The following is a 21156-nucleotide window of genomic DNA, read 5'->3' as shown; positions in this document are numbered from 1 at the left end:
TGCGGGAAGAGAAACTCCACACGGCATGGGCCTGGCCAGCCTTTTACTCTGGACTTTTCAAAATAGTATCATTCTTCAGATGCCTGTCTCTGCTTCCTTGGGTGAGTAGGGGGTGAGTGGGGGATACCCAGAAGGTAGCAGAGGAAGACGAGGTGGTGACAGGAGGAGGAGGTGCCAGCCCAGTGTTTTCTGTTTCTCAGCCTTGTGGCCCTGAACACTGAGCCTATCCCCATGCTGTGCCTGCCAATCTGCTCTTGGGTAACCAGCTCTCACCTATGCTGGCTACAGGTGGTGGCTGCCAGACAGTTTCTCAGATCCCCGCACCCCTTCCAACCCTCCACATTCCTCCATCTGCCCACCCTCCTTCCTACCCGACACTGACTTTTAACATGAGTGAAAAAGTGCCTAACCCCACCTCTGTACTTCTTACCTGTGTGACCTTGGGCAGTTTGCTTTTGCAGTCTGCATTTGCTTTCCTATGAAACAGTTCTTATCAACCCTCTCGGGACTGCCATGAAGATGAAATGAGATGATATACAAAGTCCTAGTACAGAGTGTCTCCTCTCTGAATGCATCATCTGAGAAAGCTAGTTTCACCACATCCCCAGATGGGCCAAGTCCAGATCAGTCGCCTCACATGAGAGAGGAAGAGGACCCGGGGCAACCGGGTGACGGAGCTGGACTGAAAACTCACATCTCCCAGCTGCCTTCCAGGAACTTTCCCACCACACGTCCTTGCGCGGTTGGTCAACTGTCTTCTTACTGGGAGCACACGGAGCTTGTCCACTGGGGTCCCACAGTTTGCCTCAGTTCTGGGAACACTCAGCCATCTCCCCAGGTCACCTCTCCTCATCCTCCCTCCCATGCGCCTCTGCCTCATCCTCTTCCTCATCCTCCCTCCCATGTCACCGCTCCCCCCTCCTCTCCCTCATCCTCCCTTCCCATGGTGCCTCTCACCCCCCCTCCCTCATCCTCCCTCCCATATCGCCTCTGCCTCATCCTCTCCCTCATCCTCCCTCCCCGTGTCACCTCTGCCTCATCCTCTCCCTCATCCTCCCTCCCATGTCGCCTCTGCCTCATCCTCTCCCTTATCCTCCTTCCCGAGTCGCCTCTCCCCCCTCCTCTCCCTCATCCTCCCTCCCCATGGTGCCTCTCCCCCCTCCTCTCCCTCATCCTCCCTCCCCGCATCGCCTCTCCCCCCTCCTCTCCCTCATCCTCCCTCCCCATGGTGCCTCTCCCCCTCCTCTCCCTCATCCTCCCTCCCCGCGTCGCCTCTCCCCCTTCCTCTCCCTTATCCTCCCTCCCATGTCGCCTCTGCCTCATCCTCTCCCTCATCCTCTCCCTCCTGTGTCACCTCTGCCTCATCCCCTCCCTCATCCTCTCCCTCCCATGTCGCCTCTGCCTCATCCTCTCCTCATCCTCCCTCCCCGTGTCGCCTCTGCCTCATCCTCCCTCCCATATCATCTCTCCTTCATCCTTTCCCTCATCCTCTTGCCTCTCCTTCGAGGACCCCCATGAGACCCTGCCTGGGGCTTTCTGTCTTGCCCTCAGTCTCCTAATTCTTGCTCAAAGCACTCACCCCATTTCCTGTCCTCTGTGCCTAGAGATTCCCCAGCTGTGTCCTCAGGCCCAGTGCCTCTGATTTTTAGCCTATTGCTTAATCTGGCCTTCGAGGGTCTTATTGTTCCAATTGAATTCCTGTGTTTTTCATTTTAGCATCCCTGTTTCTTTCAAACCTCCTGTGTTTTCATAAAAGCCTATTTTTGCCTCACAGATTCTGTTCTCTGAATCACTTTAAAGACCTAGTCTTTTTAAATTGTGGCAAAATATACATAATGTAAATTTGCCATCGTAACCATTTGTAAGCATACAATTCAGTGGCACTGAGTACATTCACATTGTTGCATCGTTATGCAGCCATCACCACCCTTCATTTCCGGAAGGTCCCTTTTTTTTTGAGACAAGGTGCCCCCAAAAAAGGTGCTTACTCTGTTGCCCAGGCTTACTGCAGCCTCGACCTCCTGGGCTCAAGCAATTCGCCCACTTCAGCCTCCCCAGTAGCAGAGAGCACAGGCATGCACCACCACACCCAGATAATTTTTTTCAAGTTTTTAGTAGAGGCCAAGCGCAGTGGCTCATGCTTGTAATCCCGGCACTTGGGAGGCCAAGGTGGGCAGATCACTTGAGGTCAGGAGTTCGAGACCAGCCTGGCCAACAATGGCAAAATCCCACCTCTGCTAAAAATACAAAAATTAGGCTGGGCGCGGTGGCTCATGCCTGTAATCCCAGCGCTTTGGGATCGAGGTCAAGAGATCGAGATCATCCTGGACAACAGGGTGAAACCTCATCTCTACTAAAAAAAATACAAAAATTAGCTGGGTGTGGTGGTGTAAACCTGTAGTCCCAGCTACTTGAGAGGCTGAGGCAGGAGAATTGCTTGAACCCGGGAGGTGGAGGTTGCAGTGAGCCGAGATCACACCACTGCATTACAGCCTGGCGCCTGGCGACAAAACAAGACTCTGTCTCAAAAAAAAAAAAAAAAAAAAATCAGTGGCATGATGAGGGGTGCCTGTAGTCTCAGCTACTCAAGAGGCTGAGGCAGAAGAATCACTTGAACCCGGGAGGCAGAGGTTGCAGTGAGCTGGGATCATGCCACTGCACTCCAGCCTGGGCAACAGAGCAAGTCTTTGTTTCAAAAAAAAAATTTTTTTTTAGTAGAAATGAGGTCTCTTTTGTTGTCCAGGCTGGTCTCAAACTCCTAGACTAAAGTGATCCAGCCGCCTCAGTCTCCCAAAGTGCTGGGATTACAGGCATGAGCCACAGTACCTGTACCCATTAAACTGTACCCACCTCTGTACCCATTAAACAGTACAAACAAATGTACAGCATTTGTTTTGTCTCTGGCTTGTCTCAGCATAATGTTTTCAAGGTTTATCCATGTTATAGGATGTGTCAGAATTTCCTTCGCTCTTAAGGCTGAGTAATATTACATTACATGTATATACCACATTTTGTTTATCCATTCATTCGTCCATGAACATACGGGTTTCCACCTATTGGCTATGGTGAATACTACTACTATGAACTGTGAAAAAGGTAATTCAAAATCAAAGCTGTTGAAACTTTAAATTATTCTGAGCCTTGAAGGAAAGTAATTATGGGACCTGGGTCATTTACAGACAGCTATGAACTTTGTTTCCCTGATTATAGATTACTCCTTTTCCCCTTAGCTACATTGTTTTGTGAAATGTTGTAAAAAACTGAAGGGTTCCAGAGAAGATCCCTTTCCTCTTTACTGTTGAACTTCATTACAGATTAACTTCCCTCTTTCCTCTCCTACGCAAAGACCTCATGACTGTCATATTGTCCAAGATGTGTTAAATGTGCTCTTTTAAACTGAAAAAAGAAAATGAGCTGTAACTAATCAAATTGCTGTAACTCATAAACCAACCTTACATGGGAAATGTCATGATTCTCCCTAATTTCTTTGTTTTCTGACTATAAAGTAAGACCCTAAACTTCTCAGGTTCAGAGCACTGACCCCATTTCTTTGGAGTCTGTGGGAATACCCATCCTCAGCTTCGCACTCGAATGAACCTGTTAAACTGAATTCTGATCTTTTGTATTATTTCAGGTTGACAGAACTGTGCACAAATATCTGTTTGAGTCCCTGCTTTCAGGAGAGTAATACCCAGGAGATATACTCCTTATACCCAGGAGAATTGCTAGATCATATGGTAATTCTATGTTTAATTTTTTTTGAGGAACCACCAGACTGTTTTCCACAGCTGCTCTGCCATTTTGCATCCCGCCAACAATGCACAGGGTTTCCAATTTCTCCACGTGTTGACCAACTCTTGTTTTCTGTTTTTTTGATAACAGCCATCCTAATGGGTGTGAGGTGGTGGCTTTGATTTGCCTTTCCCTAATGATTAGGGATTTGAGCATCTTTTCCTGTGCTAGTGAGCAACTCATATATCTTCTTTAGAGAAATGTCTACCCAAGTCCTTTGCCCATCTTTGTTTTTTGTTGTTGTTGCTTGCTTGCTTGTTTGTTTTGAGACGGAGTCTTGCTCTGTCACCCAGGCTGGAGTGCGGTGGAGCAATCTTGGCTCACTGCAACCTCCACCTCCTAAGTTCAAGTGACTCTCCTGCCTCAGCCTCCCAAGTAGCTGGGACTACAGGTGCCCGCCATCACGCCTGGCTATTTTTTGTGTGTGTATTTTTAGTAGAGATGGGGTTTCACCACTTTGGTCTCAATCTCCTGATCAGGATGGTCTCAATCTTCTGACCTCATGATCTGCCTGCCTCAGCCTCCCAAAGTGCTGGGATTACAGGCATGAGCCACTGCGCCTGGCAGATCTGGTTGTTTAAAAGTGTGTATCACCTCCCCCTTCTCTTTCCTGCTGCCAAGGGAAGACATGCCTGCTTCCCCATTCACCTTCCACCATGATTGTAAGTTTCCTGAGGCCTCCCCAGCCTTGCTTCCTGTATAGCCTGTGGAACTGTAGAGCCAATTAAACCTCTTTTCTTTATAAATTACCCAGTCTCAGGTAGTTCTTTACAGCAATGTGAGAATGGACTAATACATATCTATATGCTTGAAGCAGGAAGGGAGACTTCCCTGTGAGCACAGTCAATCAGGTTAATTAGAAGTGTCACTAATTTTTTCTTTCTTCAGGTTATAAATATATTTTACCCATAATGAATCGTATTTTGGGAGTTATTTGATGAGTTTCTCTAATCATGGTATCAGCCCATGTGTAGAGGTAGGGCCTTTGTGAAGATGCGAGCAGGCATGGGCTGAGAGTAACTGAAGGCAACACAGGGTATGGGGATTCCGCGTGTGGAGGGAAGTGAGTATAAGGAGCAACCCAAGGTGGGACAGATGGAGCTGGCCTCCACAGACCTCAGTGTCAGAGTACTGGGGGTCGCCACGGGCCTACAGAGAGCTGGTGTCTTTCCAGTTGGTTTTCAGACCAGGCTCAGGTACTCATGCACCCTGGATGGAAGGTGCCAGCCTCACCTCTCCATACCCCACCCAGTCCCTGCCTCGTGTGCCCTCTCCTGATTGCAAACTCATAACATCAGGCTCTCCCTGGAGAAACAGGTGTGATGGGGAGGGCCCTGCACAGCCCTGGGGATGATCACACAGCCTGTAAGAGAGAAAAAGGCCAAACGTGAACGTAAGAGGTCAGGTTAGAAGAACCTGGAGAGACAACCTGGCTTCCAGAGACCCAGAGATATCACCTCCATCTAACCATCTGTCATCCCATCCACCTTCTCAGAAGTGGTCCCAGCCTATGGAGGGAGGGCCTCATCAATCCCTGGCCATAACCCAAGGGTGGCTCCAGCCCCAGGGAAAAGTGACTGAGGAGAGCACAATGAGTTCCAGCCTAAAAGTCAAGACTCCTAGTTCCTCCTTTCAGCTCTGCCATTAGCTAACTACATGAACCAAGTCATTTGGCTTGACTTTCTGGACCTCAGTCTCCCAATCTGTAAAATGGAGACAGTTGGACCAGGAGGTGGATGGGGCTTTCCAGTTCTAACATTCTGTGGCTGAGCCTCTGGGCCCTGATGTCACAATATGGAGCTAGCTTGTGATTGGCCCATAGCCTCACCCAGCTCTGCTGTTCTCTTGGTCATGGGAGCAAGATGGGCTCACCCTGGACCTTGCTTCTCTGTTACGGGCAGATCTTGCCTTGGCTCAGGATCAAGGGTGATTATAGCTTAGGTGTGACTGGGACCCCAAGGAGCATGGGACCAGACAAGGGGACTGGGTGGAGACAGGACCTTCCCAGCACATGATGTCCATATCCTTCCCTGCAGATGACTTCTACAATGAGACCAAGGCCAAGATGTTCCTACAGTTGTATGATCGAACAGCCAAAGTTGTGTTGAACCAGTTCATGGAGGCCGCTTGGAACTATGTCACCAACATCACCCAGAAAAATCAGGAGGAGATGGTGTGGTTCCACCTCCACCCCAGCCCCTCCTCTCTTTGCTCTTTTCAGGGATCTTGGGGGCATAGGCACCACACCTCCTGGCCCCATCCCGAGCTAGAGGATTAAGGGAAGCCCCAGAGTACACGTCAAAGCAGGCTGCAAGCTCTGGGCCTTTTGGAAGCCCTAAACTTTCTCCTGGCAAAAATCGCTTGCTTCTTGTCCTTTGTAAATCTCACCTCCTTGCTTTTAGGGACCCAGGCTTCCTCCCTCTCCCTCTTAGCAAATCTTGCTTCCTTAGGGAGTCAGTTGGGATGCCACAGCCCTGGAAGTCAAGTGGGACCCTTCCCCCATCCCCCAAGCTTGCTGGCCCTCTTTGCAGCTGCACAAGGACATGGAGAGGTCCCAGTTCATGATTTGCTTTGGCACCCGGGCCCGCCTGTTTAAGGTCACCCAGTTCCAGGACCCGGACGTGAAGCGCATGCTGAGTAAGCTGCAGAACATAGAAAAGAAGCCCTGCCCAAGGACGAACTGCAGGAGGTGATGGACAGGGCTCCCAGACCTTTAGGCACGTGCTCCCTGGCCCCAGGGGTCTGGTGGGGGAGCCAGAGTGTCTGGGGCAGGAGGGAGGCAGTTGGGTGGAGGAGGGGACAGGATCAGAACTTCCTCTGTAGAAGGAGAGGAGTAGAGGTGGGAGTGCTGATCTGTCCTGGCTGGTGGGGCAAGCACTGGGGGTGGGCCCAGGGGTACAGGCCTGCCCTGGGTAACACCTGCCCCCCCAGTATAATGAGCTTCTGGCCTAGGTGGAGAACACGTACAGTACAGCCCAGGTGTGCCTGAACGAGGGGCCCTGCCTGTCCCTGGAGCCTGGTGAGCACCCCAGCCCTGCTCTACCCAACCACAGAATCTCCAGCACTTGGTCCCTTCCAGGGGCCCCTCCCAGCCCCCAACCACCCTCCCTTGTTGTGGGCTGGTCCAGGGCAGAGGTGGGTGGGAGTGGGTCGCCCAAGACTCCTTTTCTGGGCATAGAACTCGAAGAAGTCATGGCCACCTCCAGGGATGAGAAGGAGCTGCCGTGGGCCTGGCAGAGCTGGCGGGATGCCGTGGGCTGCCAGATCCGCACCACCTTTGAGCACTACGTGCAGCTCAGCAGCAAGGCTGTGCAGCTCAGCGGTGAGCAGACGGGATACCACGGGGCTCAGAATGATGCCAAGGAAGGGGCAAAGGCGGCCGTAGGGCCCTGGAGACAGGACCCATGAGCCCTGCAGCTGGGCTCTCCAAATATTCATAGAGCACCTGTGTGCTGGGTGCTGGGAGGTTCTGAGGACACACAGGTGAAAAGACAGGCACCTGTCCTCATGCACCTACGGCCCTGCAGGGAGATAGTCATATTCAGTAAAACCACCTGGGGTGATGTGGAATAGGAAGGGGCTGCTGAGAGAGAGAATGAGAAGAGGCTGCTGCAGACAAGTGGTCAGGGAAGGCCTCTGACATTTATCCAAGACCTGAAAGATGAGGAAAAGTTGGGGAGCAAGACGTGAAAGAAGAGCATCCTAGGCGTCGGCTCCGCGCGGGAGGAGCCGGTGCTCTGGAAGATCCCATAGAAGCCCAGGTGGCCACAGCGCTAAGGATGAGGCGGGGTGAGAGGGACCACAGGGCCTCGCAGGCATGATGGGGAGCTCGGCTCATGGACTTTGCTCAGTGCCTTTCTGAAATGGGCAGGTATTCTCCCCGTTTTGCCAAAGAAGACCCAGAGGGTCAGCAAGTTTGAGTGGCTTCCCTAGAAGGCGTCTGGGTCTCCTGCTGGCTAGGCCAGGGCTAAAGGTTGATACAGTGAGCTCCTAGTGAGTCCTCTCTCCTGTCCCAGGTTACAAAGACATGGGGGCCCTGTGGCGCTCCAAGTAGGAGTCGGACACCCTGGAGCAAGACCTGGAGCAGCTCTTCCAGGAGCTGTGGCCGCTCTACCTGAACCTGCATGCCTACGTGCACCGGGCCCTGCACCGCCACTACGGGCCCAAGCTCATCCCCCTAGGGGGGCCCATCCCTGCCCACCTCCTGGGTAAAGGCCCTGTTGGTGGCTGAGGTGAGCACCGATAAGGGCAGAAACTGTCCCCAGCCTCCTCTTAGCTCCTCTCCACTTCTTCCAGGGAACATGTGGACTCGGTCCTGGGGCAACATCTTAGACCTGGTCCTGCCCTTTCCGAAGAAGACCCCCAAGGATGTCACAAAGATCATGAAAGGTCAGGTTAGTGCTTGGCCTGTCTGTCCCTGCCCCTCCCTCTCGACGTCCTTGGGCAAACAGCACAGCACCCCATACACCCCCTCTTCTCCCTCAGCACTGGAAGCCAAAGAAAATGTTTGGAGAGGCCAAGAAATTCTTCACCTCCTTGGGGCTGCTGCCTGCCCCACCCAGTTTCTGGAAAAAGTCAATGCTGACAAGGCCAACCAATGGGCGAGAGGTGGAGTGTCACGCCTCCGCCTGGAATTCTACCATGACCATGACTTCAGATACTCACAGTGGCACCACACACCCGGCCCTCTCCCCTCCCTTGTCTGCCTGTCTTAGGAGTGTGGGCAGGAGAGAGCTAGGGCAGGGGACGGGGAAGGCAAGCGAGAAACACAGAAGGAAAGGTGGCATGAGAGCAAAGGGCTTGGTTGCTGGTTGGATATGGGGCCTGGAGTGAGAAAGCACAACTGCCAGCCAGGCGTGGTGGCTCACACCTGTGATCCTAGCCGTGGCTCACACCTGTGATCCTAGCACTTTGAAAGCACAACTGCCAGCCAGGCGTGGTGGCTCACACCTGTGATCCTAGCACTTTGGGAGGCCGAGATGGGCAGATCACGTAAGGCCAGGAGTTCAAGAGCAGCCTGGCCAACATGGTAAAACCCCCCTCTACTAAAAATACAAAAATTAGCTGGACATGGTGGCGTGTGCCTGTAATCCCAGCTACCCAGGAGGCTGAGGCAGGAGAATCACTGGAACCTGGGAGGTGGAGGCTGCAGCGAGCAGAGATTGTGCCACTGCTGCACTCCAGCCTGGGTGACAGAGCAGGACTCTGTCTCCCCTCCCAAAAAAAAAAGAACAACTGCCAAGTCCCATCTGGCTGGCTGGGCTCCAGCCCCACCACCCAATCCCTCAAGGACTCTGAATGGGGAATTCTCCATGCTCCTTGACCCGTACCCTTTGCTCGTAGGATAAAGAAGTGCACAGAAGTGACCACAGAAGACCTGCTCTCCACCTTCCACGAGATGGGCCACATCCAGTACTTCCTGCAGTATAAGAACCTCTCCATCATCTTCTGCGCAGGCGCCAACCCAGCCTTTGAAGAAGCTGTGGGGTCTGTGATCACCCTCTCGGCCTCCTCCCGCAGCTATCTGCTCAACCGAGGCCTGCTCAGCCGCGAGCACCAGGACTCAGGTGATGAGTATTAAGGGCCCAGCAGGAGGGCATCCCAAGCCTGGAGCAGCAGCTAGGACTGGGTGGGGTCAGGGCTCTCCGGGAAAGCCACGGGAAGGAGAGCCCAGGGGTCGCCTCCTGACTGCCCTCACCCTCTTCCCAGAGGATGAGATCAATTTCCTGATGAGAATTGCCCTGGAGAAGATTGCCTTCATCCCCTTCGGCTACCTGATGGACCTGTTTCGCTGGAAGGTCTTTGATGGCACCATCCGGAAGGACGTCTACAACCAGGAGTGGTGGAACCTCAGGTGGGTTGGGCGCCATCTTCCACCAGATGGGCCGTAATCTTCAACGCAGGCACTGAGCAGGTCTCTTAGCCTCTCTGGGCTTTAGTCTCCTCATCTGTGAAAAATGGACCCTGGTGGTGGCCCCACCTGCTCCCTGGGTGGCTGGGAAGCTCACACGATGGTTGCAACTGGGTTTCTCCAATCACAGAACACTGACCACCAGCCAGGCCCTACCACACCTCCCTCCCTCCCTGGTGCCAGGCAATGGGGCATGCAGGGGCCTGAGCACTTTCCTTTCTGGGGAAAGAATTCCCATAGGAGAGAGCCAGGCCCCTAACATGCACACATACCTGCCTCGGGCTTAGCATCCCCAAGTGGCCATGGGAACCCACAGCAGTTGGGCAGCATCACCCTTGAGTGAGGGACCCCGGGTTACATCTCATCACTGACCCCTGGCCATTTGATGGGATAGTAAATGCCTGTGACCAGGGCTTCTCCACGTCTGCCAGCTGACCAGGCCTCGGGCTGACCAGCTTCAGTCTGCTGGTCATAGTGTGATTTGGGGTTGCTGAGGGGCGCTGCTGGCTTTGCAACAGGCTCTTACCTTTTTTCTTTGTTTTTTGAGACAGGGCCTCACTCTGTCCCTCAGGCTGGAGTGCAGTGGCACTATCACAGCTCACTGCAGCTCTGACCTCCCAGGCTCAATCAATCCTCCCACCTCAGCCTCCTGAGTAGCTGGGACTACAGGCGTGCACCACCCCACCTGGCTAGTTTTTTGTAATTTTTTGTAGAGATGGGGTTTGCCATGTTGCCCAGGTTTAAACTCCCGGGCTCACTCGATCTGTCTGCCTAGGCCTCCCAAAGTGCTGGGATTATAGGCGTGAGCCACTGTGCCCGGCCTCTTGAACATTTACAACCACCTTGCACTGTGATCATTTCAAAACACTCAGCTCACAGAAGCAGCAGCTGAAGCTCACAGAGGTCACACACCAGTCCAAGGTCACACAGCAAACCAGCAGGTGGCAGAGCTGGGAGTTCCTCCCCTTGTCCTCTCACTCCCACCCTTGACTTCAGGAGCAGGTCTCCCTGGTGGGCTCAGCAGAGTCTTGACCTTGTGTCTCTCTAAGGTCACCCTCGCATGCCATCTCAGGTACCTCGCAGAAGGCCTCTGCCAGCCCTGTCTGCCACCCCAGCTGATGGGACCCAGGGGCTAAGCAGGAGGAGTGGTGACTCCCTGGGCCTTAAATAGGGCCCTGTCAACCGGAGGGAAGCTCCTGACACTGTTAACCTTGGAGATGGTTCGGCGGCTCCAGTAGCCAATGATGAAGCCTTATTTTTGAGACAGGGTCTCACTCTGTTGCCCAGGCTGGAGTGCAGTGGTGCAATCCTGGCTCACTGCAGCCCTGACCCCCCAGGCTCAAGCAATATTCCTGCCTCAGCACCCGAGTAGCTGGGACTACACATGTGCACCAGCATACCTGGCTCAGTTTTCTATATTTTGTAGGGAAAGGGTCTCACTTTATTGCCCAGGCTGGTCTCGGACTCCGGGACTCAAGCAATCCTCCCACCTCAGCCTCCCAAAGTGCTGGAAGGGATTACAGGTGTGAGCCACCACACCTGCCCTACTTCCTTCCATTTTGTAGACATTTTGCAACAAGCCTCAGAGAGGATCAGCAACTTTCCCACAGTCGCACAGCTCGGAGGGGCAAAACCAGACCTTCAGCTTATCAGGGTGTGACTATGACTAGCTCTGTGTCCTGCAGCCGGTTCCCTGATCTCCAAACCTTGGTTTTCTCATCTGCAAAATGGAAATAATAGTAGTATTGCCCCACAGGGATATTACTCTGTTTTCTTCTCAGCACTTCTTACTAGATGAAATGACCTTATTTATTGGTCTATAATCTGTCCCCCATGGTTAGGATGCAAGCAGGGGCCTTGCCTCCCGTGCTCCCTCACTGATTCATCCCCCAGAAACCAGGATAGTGTTGAGCGCATGCGTGAGTCTACATGGCGAGCCAGGCATGGTTCTGAGAATAGAGGAAGTGCTCAGTCAGTGTTGACTGCTATTGTTTTACTCTGATTCCCAATCCCATGTGTTTTCATTAATTTAATCAATAAAAATGCATTAGGTATCCTCAGCTTGCCAAGTTTTGCAGACATGCAGGTGCTTTGAAAAGAAAAAGCCAGGCCAGGTGTGGCTCACATCTGTAATCCCAGCTACTTGGGAGGCTGAGACAAGACAATTACTTGAACCCAGGAGGCGGAGGTTGCAGTGAGCTGAGATCGTGCCACTGAACTTCAGCCTGGATGACAGAGCAAGACTCTGTATAAAAAAAAAAAAAAAAAAGAAAAAGGCTCTGAGAAGCTGCCAGGCACCACCACCAAGCCCTCTGTCTTTTCCCTGCCAGGCTGAAATACCAGGGCTTGTGGCCCCCTGTTCCTCACTCAGAGGAAGACTTTGATCCAGGTGCCAAGTTCCACATTTCTGCCAGTGTGCCCTACATACGGTAAAGGCCTGAGCCCTGTTGGCAGCACCAGTCCTAAGAGTTGAAGGACATGGGAACTGGGCCGAGGATTTGCAGGAAGGCCCTAGGTCCAAATGTCACCCTGCACCCCTGCCCATCTCTTCCGGTTGGGTTGCACAGCCTTCTGAGGCCTCTGACCTAGAATCCTTTGAGCTTTTATATCAGGTCCAGTGCCAGGGCAGAGCTGATGGGAATATTCTAGACCATCCCTGCTGTCTCTTAGGGGAGAGCAAGTCAGAGGGAGGCAAGGGTTGGGGTGAAAGCTAGAGAAGGAGAACCCCCCACACCAGTACTCTAGGGTCAGCCCAAGGCTGGACCCTGCCCAAGTGGGGCTGGCTCTGCCCAGGCACTGACTGCTGACATGGGGCCCTTGTGGCCTTTGCATGTCAGAGCTGCCTGGTCCCACGTGGCTCTGAGTTTCCCTCTCCTGGTCTCCACTCCCCAGCCTGCCTTCATGTTTCTCTACCAGGTACTTCCTTGGTCTAGTGCTCCAGTTCCAGTTCCACAAAGCGCTGTGTAAAGCCTCGGGCCACGTGGGTCCACTACACCAGTGTGACATCTACAACTCCAAGATTGCCGGGAAGCTCCTGGGGTGAGTGCCCTCTTCCTTCGTTTGTTCTTGGCTCCCCTATCTCCCTTTTGGGAAGCCCTGCTCCAGGCTCCCTCTCCTTACCTCACTACCCTAGACATCTTGAGCAGAGCTTCATTAAGCTTATATTCTAGTGGAAGTTCTTCCTCATGTCAGACTGCAGTCTTTCCTACATTAATTGGAGCCCATTTCCTCTTGTGTAGCCTTCTGTGTTCAGAGACAGTGTTTAGGCTGGGTGCAGTGGCTCACACCTGTAATCCCAGCACTCTGGGAGGCCAAGGCAGGTGGATCACCTGAGGTCAGGAGTTCAAGACCAGCCTGGCCAACATGGTGAAACCCCATCTCTACCAAAAATACAAAAATTAGCTGGGTTTGGTGGCGGGCGCCTGTAATCCCAGCTATTTGGGAGGCTAAGGGAAGGAGAATTGCTTGAACCTGGGAGGTGGAGGTTGCAGTGAGCCAAGACCGCACCATTGCACTCCAGCCTGGGCAACAAGAATGAAACACCATCTCAAAAAAAGGCGGGTGCAGTGGCTGTAATCCCAGCACTTTGGGAGGCCAAGGTGGGTGGATCACAAGGTCAGGAGTTCAAGACCAGCCTGGCCAAGATGGTGAAACCCCATCTCTACTAAAAATTAAAAAAAAAAAAAGGAGCCAGGTGTGGTGGCAGGCGCCTGTAATCCCAGCTACTCGGGAGGCTGAAGCAGAGAATTGCTTGAACCTGGGAGGTGGAGCAGTGAGCTGAGATTGCAGCACTGTATTCCAGCCTGGGCGACAGAGGGAGACCGTCTCAAAAAAAAAAAGAGACACTGTTTAGCACCTCACACTAACATGTGCGCGCACGCGCACACACACACACATGTGCCAGTAAACCAAACTGTCCCAGATAGGAAGCCAGCACTGGGGTTCTTCCTCAGCCTTCAGCCTTCTGTCTGAACCCCCTTATCTTTTCCTTGCAAGGTGCTGACCTACCCTCTCAGCAGCACTGAACACACCCTTGAGTGCAGTCTGTTTCTCCCACCTCTTCTTGGAGATGCCCAAATCCAGTTCCCAGGCTGATGCAGGTTGCTTTTGCACTGGCCTCATGGCATGCTTCTGGGCAGCCTGTGGTCCACTTTGACCCTTCGTCTTTTTCTCTGCACTTGGCGTTTAGCTTATTTTTTCCATGCCTACCTACGTGGCAGTGGATTTTAGTCCTGGAGCAAAGCCAGAGGGAGTAGAGGACTGAACTGAAAATGTGAAGCATTTACTACTACAGGGGGCTCTCTCTGATGAGGACTCTCACAGAGTTTCATATTATAATAATAGCTCTTAACTCTGCAAAGTGGACATTGTTATTTGCCTTTTAAAAATGATGAAACCAGAGGCAAGAGAGGTGGTGTAATTTTACATCATTTATCTCGCAAGATTAAAAGTCATGCTTTGAACCCAGAACTGACTTCAGAACATGTTATTTTTCACCCTGTTGGCCTCCATCAGTCAAAGAATACAGTCCCTGGTGAGATAAGATCTAACTGGTTCGAAGATCGGCACTCCGACCTTGGAGATGTGGAGCTCACCAATGGACCTGATCATTTTCCTGTTGAATTTCAACAGATTTCAATAGGTCCATTTCCCTAATTGGTCAAGGTCATCTTGAGCTTTATTCCTCTCTCCTAGAGGATTAACACTGCCACAAATTTAGTATCCTTTGCAAATTTAATGAGCATATTTTTTTATTCCACCACGCAGTTTATCTGTAACCACCAGGCCAGATGGGGTTTCAGGACTGATCCCCTGGGCTTTCTTCCAGGGAGGGCTGCACCTTGTGTGACTGTTGTCTCCCTCACAGATTTGCTCTTCCATCATTTCACGTCACGGGGCTTTATTCTAGCTGACTGCCCAGCTTTGAGCTTTTCTGAACGTGTTGAACGTAAGGACACCTCTCTGCTCTTTGCATTCATATCTCTGGCTGCCTGTCGTTTATTCATTCAGCAAACATTTACTTGTCCCCTTGCAGACCAGCTGCTCTGCATCCAACAGGGGGAAATGAACCGTAGGATAAATAAATTTAATAATACCAGGCAATGGAAAGGGGCTTTGGTGAACATAGAAAGAGGGTTAGGAGGTTATGCCGGGGAACCAAGGAGGGAGTTCTGTCCCCAAACGCAAGTGTGCAAGAAATAGCAGAAAGCCAGGCACAGTGGCTCACACCTATAATCCCAACACTTTGGAAGGCCAAGATGGGAGGATCCCTTGAACCCAGCATTTTGAGACCATCCTGGGCAACATGGTTAGACCCTGTGTCTACAAAAAAATAAACAAAATGTAGCCAGGCATGATGGCACGCACCTGTAGTCCCAACTACTCAGGAGGCTGAGGTGGGAGGAAGAAGAAGAAGAAGGAAAGAGCAGATATCTGTTTTCTTTTCTATCTTTTTTTTTTTTTTCAGACAGAGTCTTACTCTGTCACCCAGGCTGGAGTGCAGTGGTATGATCTTGGCTCACTACAACCTCCACCTCCTAGTTCTAAATGATTCTCGTGCCTCAACCTCCAGAGCAGGTGGGATAACAGGTACACACCAACACACCTGGCGGATTTTTGTATTTTTAGTAGAGACAGGGTTTCACCATGTTGGCCAGGCTGGTCTCAAACATCTGGCCTCAAGGGATCTGCCCACCTTAGCCTCCCAAAGTGCTGGGATTACAGGTGTGAGCCACCACGCCCAGCCAAGTGTATGTTTTCTTTACATCAGCTCACCTCTTTCATCCCACCTGATTGGTAGGGCATTTGACCTCAGTCATTTTCACCACTTTCCACCCTCACTGCCCTCACGATACACAGGGCTCTCAGGGTCTGACATGGTACCAAAGCATATGGCCAGTGAGTCATCTCTCATCATTGCTCACCAGTCCCTGCATGTCTCTGGCCAGACACCTGGTCAGGGAAAACCCTGAATTCCAGGCTTAGGACTTCACATACCATTTTCTGAGCAGTGGGCAGAGGAGAGGTTTCTGAGTAAGGAGGATGTCATGACCTTTGCAGATGATGAGATAGCAGCAGAGCAGAATATGGTTTGCGGAGGGGAGGGGGATGCGAGTGCTTGCAGGGGGAAAAGAGAAAGATTCTTGGCTGCTCTTTTGCCTAATTTATCTTAAAACTTGGTTTTTCTACTTTTGATTCTTCCTCCTAAATGTGACGGCCCTGAGCCAGGCTCTTGGCTGGTTCTGTTGGGAATGGAGGGTTGAATTGGACCTGGCTGAAGTTCTCAAAGTCCCCCAGCCTCACCCCACCAGCCGTGGTGGACCTGGCCTTGTCCATGGGGTGTGTTGTTGTCACTTTGGAGTTGACAGCTCCAGGCAGCGTCCAGTCATCACCTCTGCTGCTCTCTGGTCTCATGTCCTGTCCATATGGGCTGTTGGCTAGCCTTTGGTCAAACATCTTGTCTCACCCAGCCTGAAGGACTGTTTCTAAATGGGTAGATTCTCAGTGGTTGAAGATTTTCCCCTACTAGGTTCTTCCTGTTACCCAGGAGCCGGCATCAGGACCTCTTACCTAGAGTTAGTTGTGGTTTTTCTTCTCCAGTGGTTTCTGCCATGGCCCTACTGACTAGTTTCCCCATCTCATTCTTTCCCAGTTGTTTATTAAGTGATGCGCATAAGCCTTTGCAAACTACAAACCCTCCTTCATCATTGTGTGACTTAGTCCTCAACATGATGAAGGGCAGGTATTCATGGTGCCCATTTTACTGATGAGGATACCGAGGCTGAGAGAGGCTAAGTTGTCTGTGTAAAGTTATGTTGTCCATAAGTAGCACTGCTAGGTCAGGTTTAAGCCTGGTAGCCCTGTTAGTCTAGTCCCCAAATCATGACCTCTGGCCTCTTGGTCTCACCTCTCTCCTGATTGGATCAAGGAACAACAGGTTGAGAAGGATCAACATCTGCCCACCACTGCCTCAGCAGGGAGCTCTGGAGTGGAGAAGCCTGGGGCTCTGGCTTCAGCACACCTCGTACTCCCATTGTGAGTGCAGGGGGGGCTAGCATAAAGCTCAACCACCTGCCCCCAAGGACTGGGTGAGCCGTGAAACACAGTTGACATTTGTGCAGCACTGCAGGTGGTGTGTGACCACCTCCCACACTCATGATGTTTCTAATCCTCCCAAACCAAAGAGCTGCCACTATCTACCGACACTGAGCACCTTTCAGGAAGCAGTGTCTCAGGACTTTATGCCTATTTGAGTCAAGGAGAATAATAATAATCACAGTAGTGCCAGTACTACAAGTAATCACCATCATCATCAGTAGTTAACATGGATTGCCTTCATGCAATGTTCCCAGCACCATGCTTATTTAATCATCACAAGGTCCTTCAAAGCAGATATCATTATCATCTCCATTTTATGGTGATGGAAACTGAGGCCAGAAAGGTTAATGCCCAAGACCCTACAGCTACTAAATGACAGAGCTGAAATTCAAACCCAGATTAGTCTTCTTTCAAACTTGTGATTGTTTCCACTATGCCAAGCTCTGTGGGAAAATTCTGACTGGCCAAGCACTGGGGCCAGGATTGGGTGCACTGGGGGTCTCAGCGGCATCAACTGATGCCTCCACACAGCCTCACAGCTGCACTCACTCCCCCAGGGATGCTCTAAAGCTGGCCTCAACCAAACCCTGGCCAGAGGTCCTAAAGATGCTGACTGGGGAGTCCAAGGTGTCTACAAAGGCCCTCATAACCTATTTCAAACCCCTCCTGAACTAGCTGGTGACTGAGAATGTACAGCAAGGGGACATCTTAGGCTGGCCAGACTTCAGCTGTTCCTTTAAAGGTTTGATCATCTTACCCTGGTCCCAGCTCCGGGCCAGCCCCAGGCCCCACCTTAACCTCCCCTGTCCTAGCACCTACCCCCACCCAGCCTTAACCTCGGGCTCATTCATGACCTGGCTTGAACCAGCACAGCACTGGTGCTGTGTACCCTGTCTGTACCAGGCCTGATGCAGCTTTGGCCAAGACCACTGCCCATGCCCCTACCCCTGGCTCAGTTGCTTCCTTGCACACTGTCCAGCTAGGCTGCCAGGCTGGCATCTGAGCAAAGGGTCAGCATCTTGCCTCTGGCCCCTTACATGCAGGGTCATGTAGCTCAAGCCGTGCCCATCTCCTCCTCCTCTCCCTTCTACTTTTCTCTCTCACCCTCCTTCCAGGGCCATGCCCTCACCTATGGCTTGGAAGGTAGGTGCCTGAGGCTGAGGGAGAGGGCCAGAGGCAATCACATCTCCTCTGACAGCCACAGGGGACCCCAGAGCTCCCTTTCCAGTTCCACCTGCCCTATGAGACTCCCATGTCTTCCACAGAAAAAGACACAGAAAAATTGACATTTCTGAGTCTGAAGCTGGACGCCAACAAGGCTAAATTTGGGCACTGGGTGCTGCTAGTCCTGAGCTTTGTCATGTCCCTGGTGGTGCTGTGGCTGGCCTACAGGCTGCACTTCCTGGAAAAACAGTCACTGGTCCAAGACACTGATATCTTCAGCCCACTGCCCAAGGCCTACTTCCTGGGCATAGCCATGGAGCCCTGCCAGGCTGCTAAAAGACAGTGGATGCTGCTGGGCCTCTGCCTTGTTCTGATGCTGTGCTCAATCAGCCTGGCCATCTGGATTTTCACAGCACAGCAGGCAGCCTCCGTGGATAAGAGCTGAATGGTGGAGCTGGGACTAGACACCAGTGAGACTGGTGAGGCTGGGGGGCAGGAGGAGGGAGGCTGAGCCAGAGAGAGTTGGGAGGCAGATGAGGGGACAGCCTGCATGCATATTGCCCAATTATAATTGGGTTCAGCCATGGCAGATCTGGGTACATGTGACATTGTAATTGAGTGTTTGAAAACTCATGTATGGGAGGCCATGTGCACAAACAACTGGCTTTATGTGATTTTATGTGTGTCCTGGGTTTCGGGCCAACCTCCTTCCCCGGGGGGCTCAGGACCTATAATTTTATTGACCCAGTGGCTGTGTCCCTATAAACCAGCCCACCACCAAGTCATGCCCAGAACTGGTTCTGCACACAGCCTTGTTTTCTTCAGTAGCCTGGCTACAGGGCTGCAGTGCCCAAGGAGTCTCTGCTCTGGTTAGAAAAAGGACTCTGGCTGGGCGCGGTGGCTCACGCCTGTAATCCCAGCACTTTGGGAGGCCGAGGCGGGTGGATCACGAGGTCAAGAGATCGAGACCATCCTGGTCAACACGGTGAAACCCCGTCTATACTAAAAATACAAAAAATTAGCTGGGCACGGTGGTGCGTGCCTGTAATCCCAGCTACTCAGGAGGCTGAGGCAGGAGAATTGCCTGAACCCAGGAGGTGCAGGTTGCAGTGAGCTGAGATCGCGCCATTGCACTCCAGCCTGGGTAGCGAGAGCAAAACTCTGTCTCAAAAAAAAAAAAAAAAGAAAAAAGAAAAAGGACTCTGCTTCAGCCCACTTATAAAATGTACTCAAGTAGAACAGGACATTCCTTTATGAATCACCGGTGCCCAGTTTATGGGCACTGTGCTTTTACACCGACCAGCACATCTTTCTGCTGATCCTCAGGCCAGCCGTGTGTCAGGCTACATAATCTAGCCCCCAAAAGCTCTTTGTTGACCAGTCAAGATGCAAGTAGCCTCACAAACTGCCCCATGGCTCTCCCTGCCCCAGCCCAAGCCCTTGCAAATGGAGACAGTGGGTTGCTGGGCACTGAGCCAGGCTTGATTAATGATTGACTTCTTTAATATTTAAACAAAGCTCATCTCCAGCCACTCTGCTCTGGAGATGGCCTTGTTCAACACACACACACCTGCTGCCTGACCTGTTGCCCTGGGGAGCAAGCACAGAGCAAACAGCACCTTTTCAGGCTCAATGGGGGATGGGGAGGACAGGAAGGAGAGAACTGTAGGAAACTATTTGGGAAATTGGTGCTCTAGAAATAAGCCTGGGAAAAGAACAAGAAGGCCTCTGCCTCTGCCTCTCCTAGTTCATTCTGGGACTGCCTGCCACAAGGATGCTACATCCAATATTTGGGGATTCTAAGAGTCTGGATGGAGGTTCCACTGGCTCCTGGGGAAGCAGGGAGTCAGTGTCTGTCAGAGAATAGAGGAGACTTGAGGAGAAAAGGCATTATAGCCAGTAACTACAGAGAAGGGGTACCTGGGCTGCAACTGAGCTGGTGGGAGGGTGGCCAAAAGAAGACAATAGCTTTCTCTGAATTAAGAATATGAGCCCCAGGCTGGGTGCAGTGGCTCATACCTGTAATTCCAGCATTTTGGGAGGCTGAGGCAGGCAGATCACAAGGTCAGGAGTTCAAGACTAGCCTGGTCAACATGCTGAAACCCTGTCTCTACTAAAAACACAAAAATTAGCTGGGCATGGTGATGCGTGTCTATAATCCCAGCTATGCAGGAGGCTGAGGCAGATTTGCTTGAACCTAGGAGGCAGAGGTTGCAGTGAGCTGAGATCGCGCCACTGCACTCCAGGCTGGGTGACAAAGCGTGACTCCATCTCAAAAAAAAAAAAAGAGTCTGAGCCCCGAAGTCACGTGTTCAGGGGACAGCGATACTAGGCTGAGATCTCCATGGACTCTACCTCTGTCCAGGTTTCAAGAGGTCTTCCTGAGATCTGGCTGAGCCCAAGCACTTGCTCTAGCTCCAGGCTCTACAGCACCCTCGTTTGATGACTCTGTCCCTGCTCTTACTTTTCTGTGCTATAATGTCCTTATTTGTCCCTATTACTAGCTATCAGCGCTATAAGAGCTGGATGCACATCAGGAGTGTGCCCCTGTGTAAAACTCTAGTCAGCACAGGCCATGGTGCACAAAGGGGACTTGGAAAATGATGGAATAAGCTAATGAATGAATGTCCCACTGCCCAAGTCCCTCCTCAGAGCTCAGCACCCCATGCACTGAGCTCATGGAAAATAGCCCCTTCTTTTCCTCCACAGCCAGCCTGTCCAACAAAGGGGCAGTCAGGACATCTCTGCCCACTTCCATCCCCCAGCCACAGTGGCCAAAGAGGCCCCCATTAGGCACTGTGGCTCTGCATGACAAAGGCACATCCCACCCAGGACTCCAAGCCTCTCACCTGGACTCCAGCAAAAACCTCGCTGAGCCTCCTTGTCTATCCTCCCTCCTCCATCTGCCATTGTAAAGTTTATATCACCAGAATATTTCCTTCTTGTCTAATTCCTTAAGAACTTGGTTGTTCATCAATTAAATCTAGATGTTCAGAATGGCATCTGAGGGTCTTTATTCATTACCACTTTCCTCCAAACTCTCCTCTCCCACACCCCCTTGTCCCCCTGCCCCAGCTCCTCTGCACTGACATCATCTTTGGCCTTTGCCTAAGGTGCATGCCCCATTTGAATGCTTGCCCTCCAAGATCAGGCTCAAAATTGCTCACCAAACCCTCTGCAGCATGACAAGC

At 51.9% G+C, this 21156-nt stretch overlaps 1 protein-coding gene across 1 annotated transcript; it reads left to right on the top strand.

The window, feature by feature from the left end:
- The first annotated feature begins 5654 nt into the window (after positions 1-5654).
- On the top strand, positions 5655-18429 carry LOC105711204 (angiotensin-converting enzyme-like protein Ace3). The gene is given in 16 exon segments (XM_064369426.1): positions 5655-5733; positions 5829-5965; positions 6324-6450; positions 6453-6481; positions 6724-6811; positions 6971-7114; positions 7809-8000; positions 8089-8186; positions 8278-8425; positions 9123-9359; positions 9502-9646; positions 12034-12132; positions 12620-12742; positions 17359-17543; positions 18067-18373; positions 18375-18429. Coding segments are annotated over 16 exon segments (2193 nt in total).
- Positions 18430-21156: the final 2727 nt, after the last annotated feature.

The sequence above is a fragment of the Aotus nancymaae genome, unplaced genomic scaffold (genome assembly GCF_030222135.1).
Source record: "Aotus nancymaae isolate 86718 unplaced genomic scaffold, 86718_ANA_hifiasm-v0.15.2.pri h1tg000089l, whole genome shotgun sequence".
Lineage (NCBI taxonomy): Eukaryota > Metazoa > Chordata > Mammalia > Primates > Aotidae > Aotus > Aotus nancymaae.
This window is presented reverse-complemented; position numbering and strand designations above follow the sequence as displayed.